General features: G+C 44.4%; 1 protein-coding gene across 3 annotated transcripts in view; it reads right to left on the reverse strand.

Annotated features, from left to right (window-relative positions):
* The window catches only part of UVRAG (UV radiation resistance associated), a 108461-nt gene extending 98902 nt beyond the window's left edge, over positions 1-9559 (reverse strand). For 2 of the 3 annotated variants that reach the window (XR_774938.1, XM_010576622.1), the window contains exon 1: positions 9290-9382. Coding sequence is in view for 2 of the 3 variants with exons in the window: in XM_010576622.1 (XP_010574924.1) it covers positions 9290-9370 (81 nt within the window). In the remaining variant the exon portion in view is untranslated. Of the gene's footprint in view, positions 1-9289 lie in introns of all 3 variants that reach the window. The other variant, XM_010576621.1, reaches the window with a different exon arrangement.
* Between the last annotated feature and the right edge of the window lie 9428 nt (positions 9560-18987).

Here is an 18987-nt window from a genome sequence, read left to right on the forward strand (position 1 = left end):
GGGAATTTGAGATACTATTCAGATGTGTTGTTACCTAAATCCACAGGAAGGATAAGAAAATGCTTGTACTCCAATTTAGACACTTGCTAGGAAGATTTATTTAGAAGTTTTGTAATTAAACAGTTTTCCACAGTTCACACGATTTCAGATCGACTTCAGAAGCAAAGCAGAAGCATTTGATATGCAATCTTGTAGCACACACAATAAGGAATTTTTGGAATTCTATTTTCATGTGATTTCAGCACACACTTGAAGACAGCAAGGCCCCGAGAGCTACACAACCATCATTAGTTCAATGAATCGCTTGCGGATCTCATTATAATTGCACCCCCTTCATATCTCAATTTCCTCAAGTCAAGTAATGGCATTCAGCAGCAGTTCAGTAACTCATTTCTCCTTCTAAGACTTAGATACTTTCTGGCAACAGTCTTTCAAAAGTTATGCCTGCTATGAGTCATACCTGAGGCCAACACCAATTCAAAGATGCACAGTAGGAATGTAACCACATTTTTTCCTGTGAAGATGCAGAACACACTCATACAAAACTTTCCTCCCTCACATTCCTAAAGATTTGATGCAAGCAATGAGACACATTGAATCTGTGCAGTGTGATTTACCCAGACTAAGTGACCACAAGAAAGGTCAAAACTACCTTCACCAACACAGGCCTAAAGTTTTCACAGACGTGCAATTGTGGATTTTAGTTTATAGTTCCTTAAATCAAGGTGCTGGCTTTCCTTCATGCTTAGGGTCATCTGAAAAGCTTTTGAAAGGTTCATATGAGACAGAAAACACCTATGAAGCTTTCACTTGAACACAACAAAGCTCAAAACAGGTTTCTAATCATTCATACTGTGCCACAGCTACTCCTGTTTCCGTACTGCAATGAGAGTTTCAACAAAGAGTCAGTACATGGAAGATGTTGTCCAAAAGGCATCAAGTCTGCCCTAATTCACATAGGGAGAAAGTGAAAGAGGAAGAGTAAGGAACATCTCTACACTTGACATGGCCCATGTAGAAATATAATTATTCTCCAGCTACTTGAATGCAAACCAGCCCTTCATTAGCTCAACTCAGAGTTAAAGTATGCAATACATGAAGTGAACATTATATCTGACAAAATATGCCAGTCTATGGCACAGCCTGCTCCTTTAACGCTAATTAAAACAGCAACAGTAGTATCAGAAAGTAATAAGATGGCTAATTACATAACAAATAAAAAAAAAAAGATGGCTATATACTACTTTTAAAGGTAGCCAAGTCCTTCAGTCTATCCTCCCTTGCACCCTCTCTTAATAGCTAGCCCACTGAACTCTTTCCTCACTAAGTAACTGAATTTACACTGGGGAGCAAGTCAGAACTCAAGTTCTACCTCAGAGCAATAATGTAAACAGCTGGTAACTGTTCAGCAGGAGCAAGAAATTTTCTCTTTGTACACCATAATCACATGCAGAAAATCTACACTGCTTTTTTAGAGCTCAGAACCAATGAGACAGCCAAGACCAAAACTGACATTCCACGCAAGCTCACAGTGCTCACACTCTTCACTAGTGATTTTCTGCATCCTCATCCTTCTTTTAACATCCAAAATTTGTGCTCACTTCTGCAGAAAGACTGAATGACCTGTTATTTAAACTAGAAGGTAGGGACAGGTACAGAAGACATGGGTATTCAGTCTTAGGATACAAACAGGATAGCTGGTTAGGTGTGACAAAACAAGACTCAAAACATAGAATTTACTTAAATGTAATGTTAGCAGGAGGGGTTCAAAAGCAAAATCATAAGCCCATGCAGGGACTTAGGCAAATCAACTTCTTTCTGTGTATTGTTTCAACAGCTGTGTTCAGTTATGGTCACTACAACATCAAGAGCAACAGACCAAGCAAGCTGGCAAACACCACAACCCTGAAGAATAAAAACTGTCAGCACACCCTAAAAAATTGCTCTAAACTGGGGTTAAGAAAAAAAAAAAAAAATCTTACAAGCACCAACCATTAGCCAGCCAAAGCTCCTCTTGCTAGGTGTTTATATAAGATACAAATAACAAGGAACTAGATATACAGTCTTTCCATCTTTAACCAAGACCTTTAAGGAGCAGCAGCTAGAAATACCATCTTTCCTTATTGATGTTTTCCTCCGAGTTTGTCAAATAAATATTTACTCACTTGCAAGATGAAAGACCAAAACTGTAACTGCTTCTTTGACACAACATGGGAACTATGCCATGGGGTAGAAAAGCGAACATCGGGGTGCAAGTCCCACCTCATTAATAACGCACTGTAGCAGTTCAGAGAAGTCCCTTAAGCTTCTTAATACCACCTTGGGCAAGAGAGCATTAGTCCATATTAGCAGTGAGAATGACCTGGGAATACCAATTAAGCAATGGAAAACAAGATGATGCTCAGAAGGAAAGACACAAAAAGTAAACAGGGCCTTATGGAATAAAGCATCAACAAAACTGAAGCAAAGGCACTTTTGACCTTAAAGAACCACTTGATTTTAAGCATGCACCAAGTTGCACAAGCAAACAGCATACACTGATTAATAACCTGAAGCATATTAATGTTTATCATGTTACTGGATGACAAACCAAGGGCAAACCAGTAAGCTTCTTCATAAATAAGGAATGAGTCTTCAGTTACCAGCTACCAAGACCCTTCCTTCACTCAATTAAGAATATTCCTTAATCCCCCACAAATCTCCCAAATAAAGCATCAAAACTGATTTACTACAGCTTTCTGACAGAACAGTCTCTCTCTAACTTACCGCCAGACCATTCAGTCTGCAAAATACACTTGCATTCCTTAGGGAAAAAGATAGCAGATAGTAAAAACCTAGCCCCAGATTAACAGCCAACCTTTTTGGCTGCAATTACAATTTCACAGTAACTTTAACAACTATTTCCTCCTAATTGTCTCTAACAAACACTAGACAGTGATACAGTTGGACATGGATACAACTGTGTAAGATCACTAGATCAACACTCACATTGTAGTGTTTTACTGGAGCTGCACTTCCCTCCCCACTCAGCATTTAAAGACAGTGTATGTCAAAGAGAAGTGAAAGCAATATTCAAATATGATACTTTCCATCTGCTATTCTGACTTCCCCCAGCATACTTAGTAGGAAAGAGGAAATAAAATATTTAAGAGTCAGTCTTTGTTTTCATATTGCTCAGTGGTATATACAACAATAGCTACAGAAAACTATTTCAAAAAAGAGACTCTTTTCACACTGTTTTACTTGAAAAACTAGTTCATGTGCAGCTCTGAGCTCGTACAGTCGCTTTCTTCACTTCTCCCACATACAAGACCTCTCAAATTCATTTGCCAGTGCACTTTGAATCACCCATTTCTGCTGTTACCCAGGTTGTCATGTATGAGTGGTACACATCTTTAAATAAAGTAACTATGAAATTTTAGCCTTGTTCTAATTCACCCATGTTCTTCTCATTCTGCTTTACCTCTACTCACTTGGATCACCTCAAGTATCTAAACATATACCCAAGGTACTGGATTACACTGGATTGTCACTTCCAACTGCTGAAAATAATGGTTTTATTTACTATTGGAATGCAGAAGTACCTGCAATCCAGAAGTACTTGTTCTTTTTTTTCCTGAGAAGTTCTTTCCAGAAGTACTTCCAAAAGAAAAAAACGCCTTTTGCTTTAAAGTTCACTTCGCTCATGACTTTCATACCTTTCCATCCTGGGTTCAAACAGGGCAGCAATGCAAGTTTCTGAAGCGTATATATTAAGCTCATGCAATTAGTAAAATCCCAAAAGCTCAAAGACTGTTAAATGTTTAGTATATATAATTTCTTTGAATGTAGCTCAATGGAACAATTCCTTGTACATGAAATTTTACAGAATGGATAGAATCTTCACTACTATGGTCATTAATGAGATACTCAGACCTTGTCATCAACTTCCCATTTCTTCATAGGAATGGAATAAGAGTATAAACCTGAAAAGGACATTCACAGTCTCTGAATTCAATCCCTTTATTACAGTCAACCAGTTCATGGAAGGTAAACATTACAGCGTGTTTTCATATTAAAAAGTAGATTTTGGGGGATTTCTTCCTACCAGTTAGGGGTCTGCTCCAGAACTTTGTTTGGTTGAAAGAAGTTTTTCAGTTCCTAAATAAGATTTTCATATTCAGTATTCAAAACAAAGGACCCTTCCCTTCAAAACATGTTCAGGACAGGGATAACCCATTGTCTGAGCAGTGGTGGGATGGCAGAAAACATATCCTGGCTACATGATACTTTTACCCAGCTACTGGAAATGCCAACATGCACCTAGTCTGACAAGTCTGTATCAGTACTGAGCATAAACAAATGTGATGCTCTGCAGTTTGCTGAAGTTCAGAGTGCAAGGAAGCCTCACGTGGCTCATCATGGAACCATGTCAGGGTCCCTTGCCCTTATCATCTTAAACCCCACTATGTGAGCTAAACTGTTCCCAGAGTTAAGCTAGCATGGAAGCCACAGCAGCCATGTTTGCTAAGTGTTGCTCTCGGGCTCCTAAAGATTCATCACACTCCAGCTGGTTCTTCATGAATCTCAGTCTGAAAGTGAATGGAGGCTACAGAGTGTCCTTGGAAAGTTTCACTAACTGTTTGCTCTGTTTCTCTCTGCCCTAAACACCTACTTCTGACATCTGTGGCTGAAAGCTCATTCCTGCTCTTTTCCACAGAAACTTTCACCACCTGACAAGAGTTGTCTATGAACTGAAAGATAAAGAAGATATTGGGTCACCTGGACTTCAGTCTAACACTGTTCACAGCTGTGCACAGTGGCACACTTTACCCCTTCCCTTCTTACCACTGCGTCCATATTCACCAGAGCATATCTAACTCCCTCACATGCACCCTTGGACACAATACATCCAGTCTTTGAGGAGCTCAACTTGGAAACCCACCTTGGATATCACTACACAGGGCATACTGAAACGTGATTGACTGACACTGAGCTGGAACTAAAGCTTCTGATGGAAAAGACCTAACTCCATGTACAGCTTCTAGTATATCCCTTAGTATCTATAATAGCTAGGTTTTTTTCCTCTCCATTACCCAGGCTGTCTCCAGCGAGCAGAAAATTGCTTACATCGAGGTATCAATAACATGGGTCCAAGAGTTGAACAGTTTCCTGGGGAAAAAAGCAGATATAGATGGGCGTGATCTCTGGTCCCATTATAGGGCTGCCTTAGGTACAGTCTGAATGTCACGTATTATTTTCCCGCTATAATTTGGAAGTAAGCCATAGACGATCTTCAGAAGAAAGCTTCTTGCACCTGATCATCAATCAGGCCAGTGGAAATTAGCAACATAAGCAGACCAAACTTTTAGCTTACAACTGGCAAGTACTGGTGGCAGAGATGCAACTGGCTGATGAGCATTTTCCCTGTGGTTGGTGTATGGTCAAACCACTTGGGAACAAGCTGTTGAAATACTTTACAATCAGCCAAGTCAAACAAGTGCTAAGCTGTTACACGTATGACTTAGTACTCACCTACTACACTGGAATCCACATTGGGTTTTGTTCGCTTTTCTTCTGTCATCTATCTTTATCACAACAAAGTAGTAGGGGACATTTTTGTCATTTTCTAAAATGGTTCTAGCCATTATTTCTGAGGGATCCTCCTCTGCTCCAACCAAAACCAATTATACCTATAGTTTATTCATGCCCTGGTTAGCCATCTAGACAAGAGGGATGCTTCAGTCTACACACATGGATCTGACTGAATGCCTGAACCACAGACCGACTGGAAATCATTTGTTAAAAAAAAAAAAAAAAGTATGGGTTCTTTTTCTTCATTACATCTCCCCAATCACTCACTACAAACTGTGCATCAGTACAGCTGTTTGTACAACAGTACATGCAGTTCAAGCTTGCAGGTCTTCAAACACTATCTCACAGTTCATTAAAGCTTCAGTCTCTCTAATGTTGGAATTGATAGTAAAAGCTTATCAATTTCAGCATGAAGGAAAAGTTTGAAGTGCTGGAGGCACTGGTGCTGGAGTCCATGAAGATATGCTTTCCTATCTCTAGACAACCACACATGACATCTGTTTTCGTCAGCAATTAGCACAGTAACATTCAACAAATCATTTGACTGCAGCATGACTGGCTGTCTATGTTAAGACTGCATTTTTTTTTGTCCAACCCCTTCCATCTAGAACATGAGTCTGAAAGGTTTGGCTCCCCCACCTCCCATTGCTTTGAGCTGCCTATGATGACAGGACCGAGAAGTTTGTTTTGAGCATTTAGAAATCAGTAAGTTATCGTGACACTCCTGGCTTTCTTGCATCGAGCAACTAGGAAGAGATAATGCTAAAGAATCTCTGCTTTTAAAGTGTAATTATTTCATGACACATTTTCAGTTCTGTTTAGACTCACTCCTCCAGCAAAAGAAAACATCCTGGCACAATTACTTAGGGATACAAATTGGAATATTATGCTTAACCAGATGCACTTCTATACAGCCATATCCTCTATTTCTCCCACTTAAAATGTAGAATACAACAGCAAAAGGCATTCTTAGGCCAGGTCATCCTGTCACCACCAAACAAGTTAAAGAATAGGTGTCAGACTGACTAACAAGTATGGTCACACTGGCAAAAGGCTTTGGACATGACTTTTCACTCCTGCAAATGTGTCAGTAGCAGGAACTTCGCTTTCTAATCAATGTGAATTTCACTGGCACAATTAAATCTAGACTAAACCCAAATTACACCTTCAACACTTCAGTCATTAAAAAGTCAATTTGGTCATTAAAAGCACTCACCTTAAGTTCACATTTGAGAATTTGGTCTTTAGAGAGATTTATAGCCATGACTCAGACCATCTTACTCTCATCCTTATAGTCAAAAGATGCAGCACTGGGTGTTCTAGAGAAAATTGCCTACTAAAACAAATCATCAAGTTGATTTCTGTGCTGGCAGGTAGCAAACAATTACCTCGCGTACAATAGACTGGAATGACTTTACCATTCTTTTTCATGATTCTACAGTAAAATATCTCCAGGGTGATTAGCCCCTTCAAGGAAAGTTATCTTGCAATTCAGTAACAGACTTTTAAGATCAGATAATACAGTCAAAGAGGACGATTTGTTATCAGTGCAACCGACTGTAGTTTAGTTCCGGAGCTTCTTGATTTGACTGCAAGCACTGACACAGCATACAGATACCTTAACACACAGTCCCTATATTTGCAGAGCACACAGGAAAACAATACCTCAGACTTTGTCACTGCCTTACACTGGCTACAATTAACATTTCTTCAGCACCCATACAAGCATCCTACATGGCTTAAGCTAAATATTTACTCGACTGGAACATCCTATAATTGATGGTTCAGTTGCTGCTCCTACAAAAGTTTCTGCTCCTAGAAAAGAGCCTGTGTTTTGGTCTCACTTTCACAAATGAAGTCCAATGACTAATAACTAAGGCTTCTCCCTGCAGCATTCACCTGGTTCTTGCACAAGCCGGGGAAAGAATAAAACCAAAAATTCAGCAGGGAGAAGGCCATACTTGATCTCCTGAAAGATCCACTGCTCCCTGTAAAGTTCATCCAAAACAGTGCTCACATTTGTGTTCACTAACATAAAACAGGTCCACATTTTAGAATAAGGACTTGCTCTCAAATTAGGGTCAATACTTGCACGGTTCCAGTGGCCAAGAGCCATCTCCCTTCCCTCTCTTTGCCCCTAAGTGGATGTCTGGTAAATCATGTTTATCTGAGGTGCAGTTATATCTTCATTTAAAGTGGACATCTATTGATTTTTCTCTAGTAACTCTTCATTTTCACACCTGGTAACATGTAGCTCAAGTAACTCAGATTGTGCATCTACTTCTCAATAATGTCGCCTGCACCAAGGCAATGAACCAAAACTTCAAGCGCAGACTCACATCTTACAGTATTTCTAAAGAAAAGCATGCTTTTGCTAAGTAATTATTCCCCCCTCCAGCACTACTGCTTAAGCTCCCATACAATAAAAGTCACCCCATGCAAGAGGGGAAAGGGCACGGACTTAGTTTGATACGGATTGCTAAACCCTCATCCAGAGCCTAGACTTCCTCACTTAACCTTGCTCCTAATGCTCTCCAAAATTAAAACATGGGATGGTTGCCCAGTAAACCAAAAGCCAACTACCAGCAAACAGGAAAAACAGAGTTAGCTGAAGGAAGGATGTGATGGGGAGGGAACATCTCACCACTTTTCAGAGCACACAGTACATTTTATCCATGCTCACCCCCAACACCGCAGGAGAGGAGAGGGCACCCCAGCTGCTCCAGCCTCATCAGTTACCCAAGCTTAAAGCCGATTTATCTGGGTGTTATCCATGCTGCAACTCCCTGCTTTAGTTTGCACCCAGCACCTCTATGAGCACAGAAGCAGCCTCTCATGGAGAGGAAACCTGCACCTTGACTCTCCAGTACTGGCAGGAGAGGGGCACAGACCCCTGCTTCGGCACAAACGGAACCTCACCCTCTCATCTTCCTACCAGCCCAAGAGAAGGGTGCTCAAAACCCCTTGCTTCAGGGACCCTCCTTCCATCAAGCTCAGGGACTCAGGCTCAGGCATCCCCATACCTCGGGCAACTCCCCCTTACACCTCAGGCAGTACCTCTCCACCCTTTCACCTCAGGGCACCCCCACACCGCAGGGAGCACCCCTCTGCATCTCAGGGCACCCCACACCTCAGGAAGAACCCCATACTCCAGGGAGCAGCTCTCTGCACCTCAGGGCACCCCCACATCCCAGAGAGGACCCCTCTGCACCTCAGGGCACCCACACACCTCAGGAAGCACCCCCTCCTTTACCTCAGGGCACCCCACACCCCAGGGAGGACCTCTCTGCACCTCAGGGCACCCCACACCTCAGGGAGGACCCCCCCCTTCACCTCAGGGCACCCCACAGCCCAGAGAGGACCTCTCTGCACCTCAGGACACCCCTCTCCCCAGAGAGGACCCCTCTGCACCTCAGGGCACCCACACACCTCAGGAAGCACCCCCTCCTTCACCTCAGGGCACCCCTCTCCCCAGAGAGGACCCCTCTGCACCTCAGGGCACCCACACACCTCAGGAAGCACCCCCTCCTTCACCTCAGGGCACCCCACAGCCCAGAGAGGACCTCTCTGCACCTCAGGACACCCCTCTCCGCAGAGAGGACCCCCTCCTTCACCTCAAGGCACCCCCACACCGCAGGAAGCAACCCCCCCTTCACCTCAGGGCACCCGCCCCCCGCTAAGCTGAGGGCCGCCTCTACCCGGAGACCGGCCGTACCTGCTGCGAGGGCAGCTCCACATGCAAGGCCCGGGTGGCGGAGCCCGGCGGTAAGGCGGCGGAGCCGGCGGCCGAGCTCATCTTCACGGCGGGGCAACGGCCGGGCAACGGCTGCAGCGCCCGTACATGAGCCCCGCGGGCCGCTGCTCTTTCTCTCTCTCCCCCCCACCCCGCCGCCGCCGGGCACCCAGGGGTTAATGGCGGCAGCAGCACCGGCCCGGGCCGCTCGCTACGGAGCCATATTACCGCAGTGCTGGGGGGGCGGGCGGCGTGAGGGAAGGAGCGTCCCGCTCGCTCATTGGCCCGTCCTCCACCGAGGCGGGAGCCCGAGTGCGTCTTCGAGACGCTACTGGCTGACAGGAACGCCAATCGACGCTCCGCTCCGCGGCCTCTGTCAAACCGTTGAAAGGGGAGCGGGGAGCCGATTGGAGGCCCGACTTCCGGAAGGCGGGACGGCGCCTGAAGGAGCGGCTGACGATTGGAAGAAAGCCGTTTTGATTGACGCGGCTTCGTCCCCCGTCACGTGTTGAGGGAGCTGTTTTTATCACGTGGCGGGACGAAAATATTTTGCTGGGTGGGGGCGCCGTCGCCATGGCAACGCGGAGCGGCCTGGCCCCCGCCGCGGCCTGGGCCTTGCTGAGGGGCGGCCGGGCCCGGGGTCCCCAAAAGGGCGAGATTCCTCGTCTGGACCCTCACGGCACGTCCAACCGGCCCCACATCCCATCCACCTGCCCCGCGTCCCGCCAAGGTGCCGCGTATTACACCAACCTGCCTCACAGCAGGCCGACGCGCCCCGCGAAAGACCAGCCTCTCCGCCCTCCGCATCATGTCGGCCTGCCCCACCACCAACCCACCTGCCCCACCGAAGACCGACCGGCCCCATAACAGGCCAGCCGCCCCCGCGGCCTGCCAACCAACCCAACATCACACCGATGCATCCTGCGTCCCACCTCACCCCCGATGCCAACGCACGCCGAAGCCCGCCACAGCCACCGCCACCCACCTCCATCCCACCCAGGCAACATCCATCCCGGCCAGAAGGACCGTCCCCACCCAGAGCCGGCACCGTCCCCACGTACCACGCAGCACCGGGAGCGCCAGTCCTGTCCCCGCGCCCTGCCGTGGCCACCCGTCCCCACGGCACCCTGCAGCACCTGCCCGGCGTAGGCAGCCCCGCTGGAGATGCTCGTCCCCATCGCACTGCCGAGGACCGGCATGGGTTGTGCCAAAACACCCGTCTCCGCACCGCCGGGAACGCCTGTCCCCAAAACACCCCGGCAGCAGCAGCGCCGGGAACGCCTGTTGCCGGAGCGTGCCGCTGCACTGGAAATGCCTGTTCCCACCGGGCTGGGCGGCTCTGGAAGGATAGAGCGTGGCATGCAGTGCTGGAAAGCCCTGTCCTCCTCTCCTCCTCCCCCTCCTCCTGTCCTCACCCACATGCAGCTCCCACACCGTGGAGATCTTCCCCGCTGGAAGCCCACCAAGCCTTCGTTCACCTGCAGTACTCGTGGTTTTGCAATATTCGTGCTGTATCGACGTGCGTTGTACTGGCGTTGTCTTCAGCATGCATTTTGGTCTTGGGTATTCAACAGTGAACTCATTAAAAATAAAATAAAAAAGAGGAAGAATGATGAAAACTGGAGTGTAAAGCCAAGTTTTCTGGAGTTCGATGGCCAAGCTTGCAGAAGTCATCCTCTTCCATCCTCACCCTCCCTTGCAGCCACTCGCCAGGGTCTGCCTTTCCCCACAGTACTTCCTAGGAAGAGTGGAAAATGGAGCTGCCAAACTCTCCCCCACAGTAATTCCCCATTTCACCACTGAGGGACATGTTGGTGTGGACTTTTTTTACCAAATTGTGTGATTCAAGGTGTGGGTGCCCAATAAATCCGACACCTCAAACTTAAGTTTTGGGCATCATGAGCCTGGAGTTGTGTTTGAGTTCTGGATGTTGCTGTCTCTGACCAAGGAAATTATTTCACGACAGTGGCCTTTTTTTAGAAGAGCTTCTGGGAAACCAGTGCATCTCCTTTTTTTTCTTCTGATGAAAAAAATCCCCTACTATTTCAGTATTTTCAACAGCAAAGTGTGCTGTTTTCCAGCATCCAGACTCCCGAGCCACGTTGAGATCAGGAGGTTCAAACATAGTAATTTTGGACCTGTTGTATCAGTTTGATTCACCTCCTGGTTTCTGGCTCATTACAATACATATGCTCCTTCCTCTTGAACTTTCCATCTTCACTTTGGAGGACTGAAACTTCATTTTTAAGGTGAAAAAGGAGTGAAAAAAAGCGTTTGGAGTGGCAAAAATGATCTTAACATCAAGAGATTTGGGAATGCTTTCTGAATCTGAGACTCTTTAGATATGCTTCCTCCAGTGAGCAAAACTAATTCCGGCTCAGAATTATATATAAAATCAGAGATGATCACAGTTGTAAGAACAGTTATTCCTGAGATAAATCACTAAAAAGAGTTTATGGAAATACTGTGAAGATTCCACTGCTTGTTTGCCCAAACCATCAAAGGATTAAAAAAAAAAAAATCAATCCTCAGATGATATGTGACTTTTCTGTGACTAACTGATGCTGATTTGGTGAATTTAAAGTCCATACGACACTACCATAGGAGGATTTTCCTCTTTTTCTTCATTTCCACAGGAGCAGATGACTATCTCAAAACTTTCTTAAAATACTGATGTTTAGAAAAGTCAAATGAGTTACTTAACATAGCAGCTCACATGCTCTATATATGGAGATTGCATTGAATTTGCTGCTTAATGTAGACTGAGAGCTCTAACCCATAATTCAGGGACTAAAAAGCAAAATTTCCCCCAGAGGAAAATTCAAATATGACCCCAAATCCCATGCTGATTTATTAATGATTTTGTAGCAGTGGAACTGATAGAGCTCCAAAGAAGTGCCTGCAGATTTCCAGCTCATGCTAGCTAAGGCTTTGGCCTCATATTCTCAATTTCAGACTTATCTTTGCTTTTTGCTCTCTTAGTGTAACAAGGAACTGTTTGCAAAGGCATTATAAAATGAGGAGTTTCCAGGGATAAGGTTTCAGTTTTACATTTGATTTTCACCAGCTTTGAAAGGTTAAGACCACGCCTTGGTCTATGGTGAACCATAGTTCACCACAGTGACCATTCAACACCCTGAGAGTCATGTAATAATCCAGATTGTGCCTGAATTTGAACAAAATAATCATCCCTTTGGGGCTTAAAATAATTAGTTAATTAATAAGGATTGGTGGGATTTTTTACCAGCATATTTGCAAGCTGCAGCCAGGGAGGACTGTGGCTGCTTTTATCCCTGGTTTATGAACAGTCACTCGGAGCAGTAATGCTAGAGCAGTACTGCCAATCTCAGCTGTATACGTGGCATTACATAGGACCCTATATAATTTACTGATGTCCTAGGAAACTGTCGTTTGAATTCTTTAACCACATAAAAAGGCTGGCGTTATCTGTCTGCATCGTTTTGAAGATCACAGCATGACCTTTATTACGTCCCTGTGGATGTTCCTGCAGCTGATTATCATAAAAGATTAAATTCCTGGGGCTGCAGTAAGTGCACAGATGCATGCAGCGCTCCCACCTCCATGACCTGCCCATCTGCCCAAGTTCAGTGGTGCGGTCAATACTCTAGAGGGACAGGATGCCATCCAGAGGGACCTCAACAGGCTTGAGGAGTGGGCCTGTACGAACCTCTTGAGGTTCAACAAAGCCAAGTGCAAGGTCCTGCACATGGGTCGGGACAATCCCAAACAAGGATACAGGCTGGGGGATGAAGGGATGGAGAGCAGCCCTGTGGAGAAGGGCTTGGGGGTACTGGTGGATGAAAAGCTGGGCATCACCCAGCAATGTGCGCTCGCAGCCCAGAAAGCCAACAGTATCCTGGGCTGCATCACCAGCAGCGTGGCCAGCAGGTCGAGGGAGGGGATTCTGCCCCTCTGCTCTGATCGGGTGAGACCCCACCTGCAGTTCTGCGTCCAGCTCTGGGGTCCTCAGCACAGGAGAGACAGGGACCTACTGGAGCGGGTCCAGAGGGGGGATATAAAAATGATCAGAGGGATAGAACACCTCTCCTGTGAAGACAGGCTGAGAGAGTTGGGGTTGTTCAGCCTGGAGAAGAGAAGGCTCCAGGGAGACCTTATAGCAGCCTGCCAGTACTTAAAGGGGGCTTATAAGAAAGCCAGAGAGGGACTTTTTACAAGGGCATGTAGTGATAGGACAAGGGGTAAGAGTTTTAAACTGAAAGAGGGTAGATTTAGATTACATGTAAGGAAGAAGTTCTTCCCTGTGAGGGTGGTGAGGCTCTGGCACAGGTTGCCCAGAGTTGTGGCTGCCCCATCCCTGGCAGTGTTCAAGGCCAGGTTGGATGGGGCTTTGAGCAACCTGGTCTAGTGGAAGGTGTCCCTGCCCATGGCAGGGGGGTTGGAACTAGATGATCTTTAAGGTCCCTTCCAACCCAAACCATCCTGTGATTCTGTGATCTTCAGTGTTCTTCAAGTGAATCCAACAGGCAAACAGGAAAAAAAAAGTTTTCAAAAACATCATCTGATTACTGAGCATGTCTTGTGTTCAGATGTGGTCTAAACTCACACCAGCAGCTCCTCACTTTTGCATTATGAAAACCCAGAAGCAGTTTCTTCTGGACATTTTTTGTGGAAAGCAAAGCCAGAAAATAATTAAAATTATTATTAACAGAATTTCAAAATGCTATTTTAACAAAATAGGGTGAACAGTCTTACAGAATAAAGCATATTTTTGAAAACCCTCTGGAGAAAGCTGGATGAAATACTACTCAGGAATTGTCAGAAATGCCATTTGAAAACTTAAGTGTCATTTCTTGACACACTGCTATATCAGTGCTCTTTTTGCTTGGTGGCACTGAATTTGAGACACATGGGCCAGTGTCCATTCAGATAACATGTGGTGGAGAGATACTGCCTGCAGGTCATTACAGAGATTATTAAATAGACTTTATTGCAAGTTTTGGCATGCTAGAAGCTTTGGGAAAGGAAGCAATGACCTTGTGGCTAATGGTAATTCCTACTTCTGCCACAGATCGGGTCAAATATGCTTCTTATTGGGGTATGAGATCACTGCAAAATCACTCAAATGAGGAAACATACTTCAGTGGTGCATGGAAGGATTCCAAGTGCAGAGCAAAATACGTCAAGTTTGTGAGCTATATAAAGAAGAGGAAAAAGCTAAAGTTTTGCCACTGAATGCCTATTAAATAATGCAATTTACAGCCACAGATGTGGGGTTAAATGAGTTTGTTTAGCTTTGCATTTGGAGAGATCAAGCTCAACCAACAGAGACTAATGTAAGAAACTGGGTCTGTGGGCACTAAACCCTGGACCCTTTTATGTCCAAGGTATTTCTGAGTGTCTGTATTTCTAGTTGCAGGCGAATATGTTTGCTCTATCCCTAGAGGTTGTTTTAAACTGCTGTAAGAGACCTGCAGCTACCTAAGACTTTCTAGTCATCCCTATGCAATATATCAGAGGCTCATAGTGAAAAGCACAATAAAGGTCAGATCTTTTTGCTATGAAGGCCCTAGGTTTTGAATTAATAGCAGTATATGTCTGTGAGCATCAGCTGAAGAGCCATGAAGATATCAGCTGGTACTATAAAAGTACTGGTCTACGTGAAGATGTTCAGAAAAATGCTGAAAACGTGTGGTTGAGTTATACCACATTTAACTCCATGGGGGGGTTATTAATTTGCAAGTAAATTGGCCATTGTTTGCACTTCACCATCACTGTCAGCTGCATAAATGTTTTTCTTAATTCATTTCATTAATTTACCAGAAGTTTCCTGAGTGTCCCAATATAGATAAACCCTACCTCAGAGAGACTTCATTGTATTTTTGACACATCATCAGGCTGTTCTGGTCACCTTACATGCACAGAGGAGATCCCCTTTCAGTAGAAGACATTTTCAAGTCAGCTCGCAACCATTAGACGATTTCCACAGAGGACACGGAAGGGGATTCCTGCTGCTCTGGAGTGCAAATGATGCTTGGAATATCTATTATTATCCTGGCGCTTAGAAGAGCTATTATTTTCATGGAAAAACTTCCTTCTCAGATGCAAGCATATATTCTAAATACATATTTAAAATGAGATAGGGAAACAAATTACATTTTAAATGAGATACAATCATGAAGGAGAACAGCAGCACTATCTCAGAACAAGGTGATCCCTACATCGACCTTTACAAACCAGCTTTATTCCCACACTGACTAGGTTGTACAAGAAGTAATTGCTATTTTTGGTAATTTCTTTAGGCACTGAGTGTCTTTGCTATGTGGACTTTAGCGTTTGGCACCTGGGCTCTTCCCCTGTCAGAGTCTTCACAGCACAATTGCACAATATGGAGAAACAGCCCATAAACCAAACCTAATTTCTGGGAAAACACTTATTGCTTTAAACCATATTGCTTTAAAACTACATGTGTATTATTTCTTTGAAGCCTTCAATATGTTAAAACATTGTGGTTTGGGGGAAAGGGTGTTGTTTGTTTTGCTGTTTTTTCTGGGTAGCTTGAGAAACGTGTTGGTAGACTGAAGTCATCCGACCAAGATAGGCTGATCTCAAATCCACTGAAGTCAACAGATTACAATTAAGCATCTCTGGTGGGTTTTTGATCAAGCTTATGGTGAGGATTTGCAAAAAAAGCCTCACCAAGTCATGCTGGCTTGGGATGAGGTTCACTGAATGGTCAAGACACCGTGATGCAACTCAGTTCAGCGATGAATGCTGCAGCAGTAGTTGTACCTGAATTAGCCCTGACACACTTTTTTCAACCTTTTCTCACCAACCTGTGATGGATTCAATCTCTTCCAGCCTTCTTAACTATCCTACAAAGTTTTTCTTTAATAGCAAATCCAAATTCTTCTTTCTGCTGCCTTTAAAACCTGTTGTTATTTGCCTTGTTTTCAGGGAATGATGGATGCATGGATCTAAGATACCGGCAAACTTTAGGGTTATTACACTAAGTTTCACTGCAGGAATCTCACCCACCAGTTATAGTGTATCCTGAGTATGTGAAGCTGAATTTTTTTTCTTTGGAAAAGATATTTCGGCATGTTTGCTCCTGCAAGAAGGTTGCCAATTAGTTTAGATGTTGTTTGAATTAGCTTGTTGAAAAATCCAAACAAAAGCTTATTGTCCAAAAGAGCTAGAAGCGGGGGTCAAGTGGCAGGGGGTTGTAAAAACTGCCTTCAGAAGGATGTTATTACCTCATCACTGTGGCCATAAAGAAAAGCTTTTACCAGGAAAAAGTTTAACAAGTTCAATAAATGTTCAAAGAACCTCACAAAAGCTTCTTGGTTTGGAAACAACACGAGCTATTTCTTGATGCTTTATGTTTTGAGTGTAGTAAAAGAGAATTGCTGCCACGCGAAGTCATGCTGTGATCTTCCCAGGTTTCACAAGTGAGGCAGAATCAGGCCAAGATAGTTTGGGATGAGGATGTTTTAAAAAGCCTCCTGGAAATGGCCCTTGGGATTAAAGCCATGAGCCCGCAGCGTGCTTACTCAGGGCCACATCTGCATTGAACACAGGAGTTTTTGGCTTTGTGGGGACTACACATGAGCTTTGAGTGAGGGAGTGCTTGCATCCTGCTTAATCAAGGCTTGGCAAGGTGCTGTTTTGCCCTCTGAATTGCTCTTGCAATAGTTGGGAAAATGTTATTTTGGATCAGCTAGAAAACCAAAACCCCAAATCATTAAATGTGCTCTAGAATGGAAGATGCTGTACAAATATACATGATTACTGGATGTGCTTCATAAGTGAACAGAGGCAGCTAAACCAATTTATTTAACAACATGGACAATGAACTAAAATGCAGAGCAGGCAGGAAAAAAAAAAAAAGGAGGATTTATCAGCTTGGGATAAGGAATAGTGTCTTCCAAGATTTTTTTTCCCAGAGTTTTCAGCTGGTAATAGGAGAAGGCCATATCAGTACTCACTGAGTACTGGATTACACCAGATATAAATGTTACAGGTCTTAGCTTATGTACTACAGTGTTGACCATTCTGGGGTCTATCCTAGGGGTGTGCTGATAGAAGTGAGCTACCTCTGAAACTCCCTGTTCTAACACACGTGCTTTGTCTGTTGTTGATGATGTTTCTTGGACTGATGATAACATGTCTACATCTTCTATGTTGGGTTTTTTTTTTAAATTAGAGGAGTTGGAAAAGAAATTAGAAAAACTGTTATAGGATCATACATTCAGTTGAAGTGTTAGCCTCCGATAGCTTAAGTGCATGGCACAAAAATAGCTCAAATGCTGGTTTCCCTTGGGATCATTATTCTTTAACAGAGAATTTCAGTGTATCTAACTTCAAAGGAAGACAAGCGATTGCTCTGGAGAAGGAACTGACAACAAGCAACTTCTTTGCTCTGAAAGTGATTCCCCAACCTCAGATCAGCCACTAAAGCATCTTTTATGCCAGAGAAATTAAATCAGTTACAGCTTTCTGCTTGTTCACAAGACACTGGCTCTGCACAGGACCATCCACACCAAAGCAGCTCTGTGACGTTTTAGCACATGGGGTCCATCACAACTACCCACCTCAAAGCGGTTGTTACCACCGCTCGCTCTCACTGGAGACTACATTGAAAGCCCATGTAAATCAACCAGAAGAGGCTTTCTGATTTCAGTGAATCTTATATCAAGGGCAAAGGCTGGTGGTTCACCACTGAATAAGCACGGGGTCTGCAAGTTGCTGCAAGGACTGTCTTCCAAGCAAGATGCAAAAATCCTAAGCTCCTGTATAGGTATGGTCATGCAATATCCCCTGCCACATTGCCAGAAGTCCCTGAAGGAAATTTCTCTCTGAATTCTGCTTAAATTAAAGTCCCTCCCTTTACTGCATCTGCTTTTTCATCTTGCAGAGGTGGTATTTTGCTTTCCTCACTTAATCTGATGTGTAATGGTTGTGCTTTCCACCCCAGAAGTGGTTGCATTTCACCAATGGGCAAAGTAAATCCTTCTGTGGAATATGTATAGAGGTCTTTGAGGCCCTTTGAATGGAAAGCCTCTGCAGGATGATGTGTTAATGAATATGAAAGCATACATACGGAGAAAAAAAATCAATATACACATTGGCTGGGAGCCCACTGGCTGTGAAGCATCCCCAGGACAGCATTTGCACCAAAACCTTGTACTCTCATTGACTATAAAAGCCTCCCAGACAATACCGTGCCATTATACCAAACTGTCAAGACTTTCTTGATCTTTGACTTATTAGGTATCGGTTTTAGGTCATAACATTTTGACTGACCCTTTACCAATGAAACCTGTACATCCATTCAGAAAGAATTTGTTGGAAGGGACATCCAGGCCCTCTGATGTGACAAGGAGGGACTATGGATGGCTACTATGGTTGTTGCTGCTACACAACCTATTTGGATAAGATATCTGCCATCTACTACCTCCAACCAGTCATACAGGACAGCTATACGCTACTTCCTAACCCTCCTGTTAGTTCATTGAACAAGACATGTCTCAAGACATTCAGCAGCCCAGTCACTTGGTCAGGGATAAACCTGTGGTCAGCATGGAGGTCAATGACTCTTCACGCTCTGTTGGCATTGTGGACTTGAGGTGCTAAAGCTCATCCGACAGTAGAGAAAACTGGCAACAGCTTGATGACAGCTACTGGTGTCTATGGCAGAC

Source organism: Haliaeetus leucocephalus, unplaced genomic scaffold (assembly GCF_000737465.1).
Source record: "Haliaeetus leucocephalus isolate CR32 unplaced genomic scaffold, Haliaeetus_leucocephalus-4.0 Scaffold536, whole genome shotgun sequence".
NCBI classification, from domain to species: Eukaryota; Metazoa; Chordata; class Aves; order Accipitriformes; family Accipitridae; genus Haliaeetus; species Haliaeetus leucocephalus.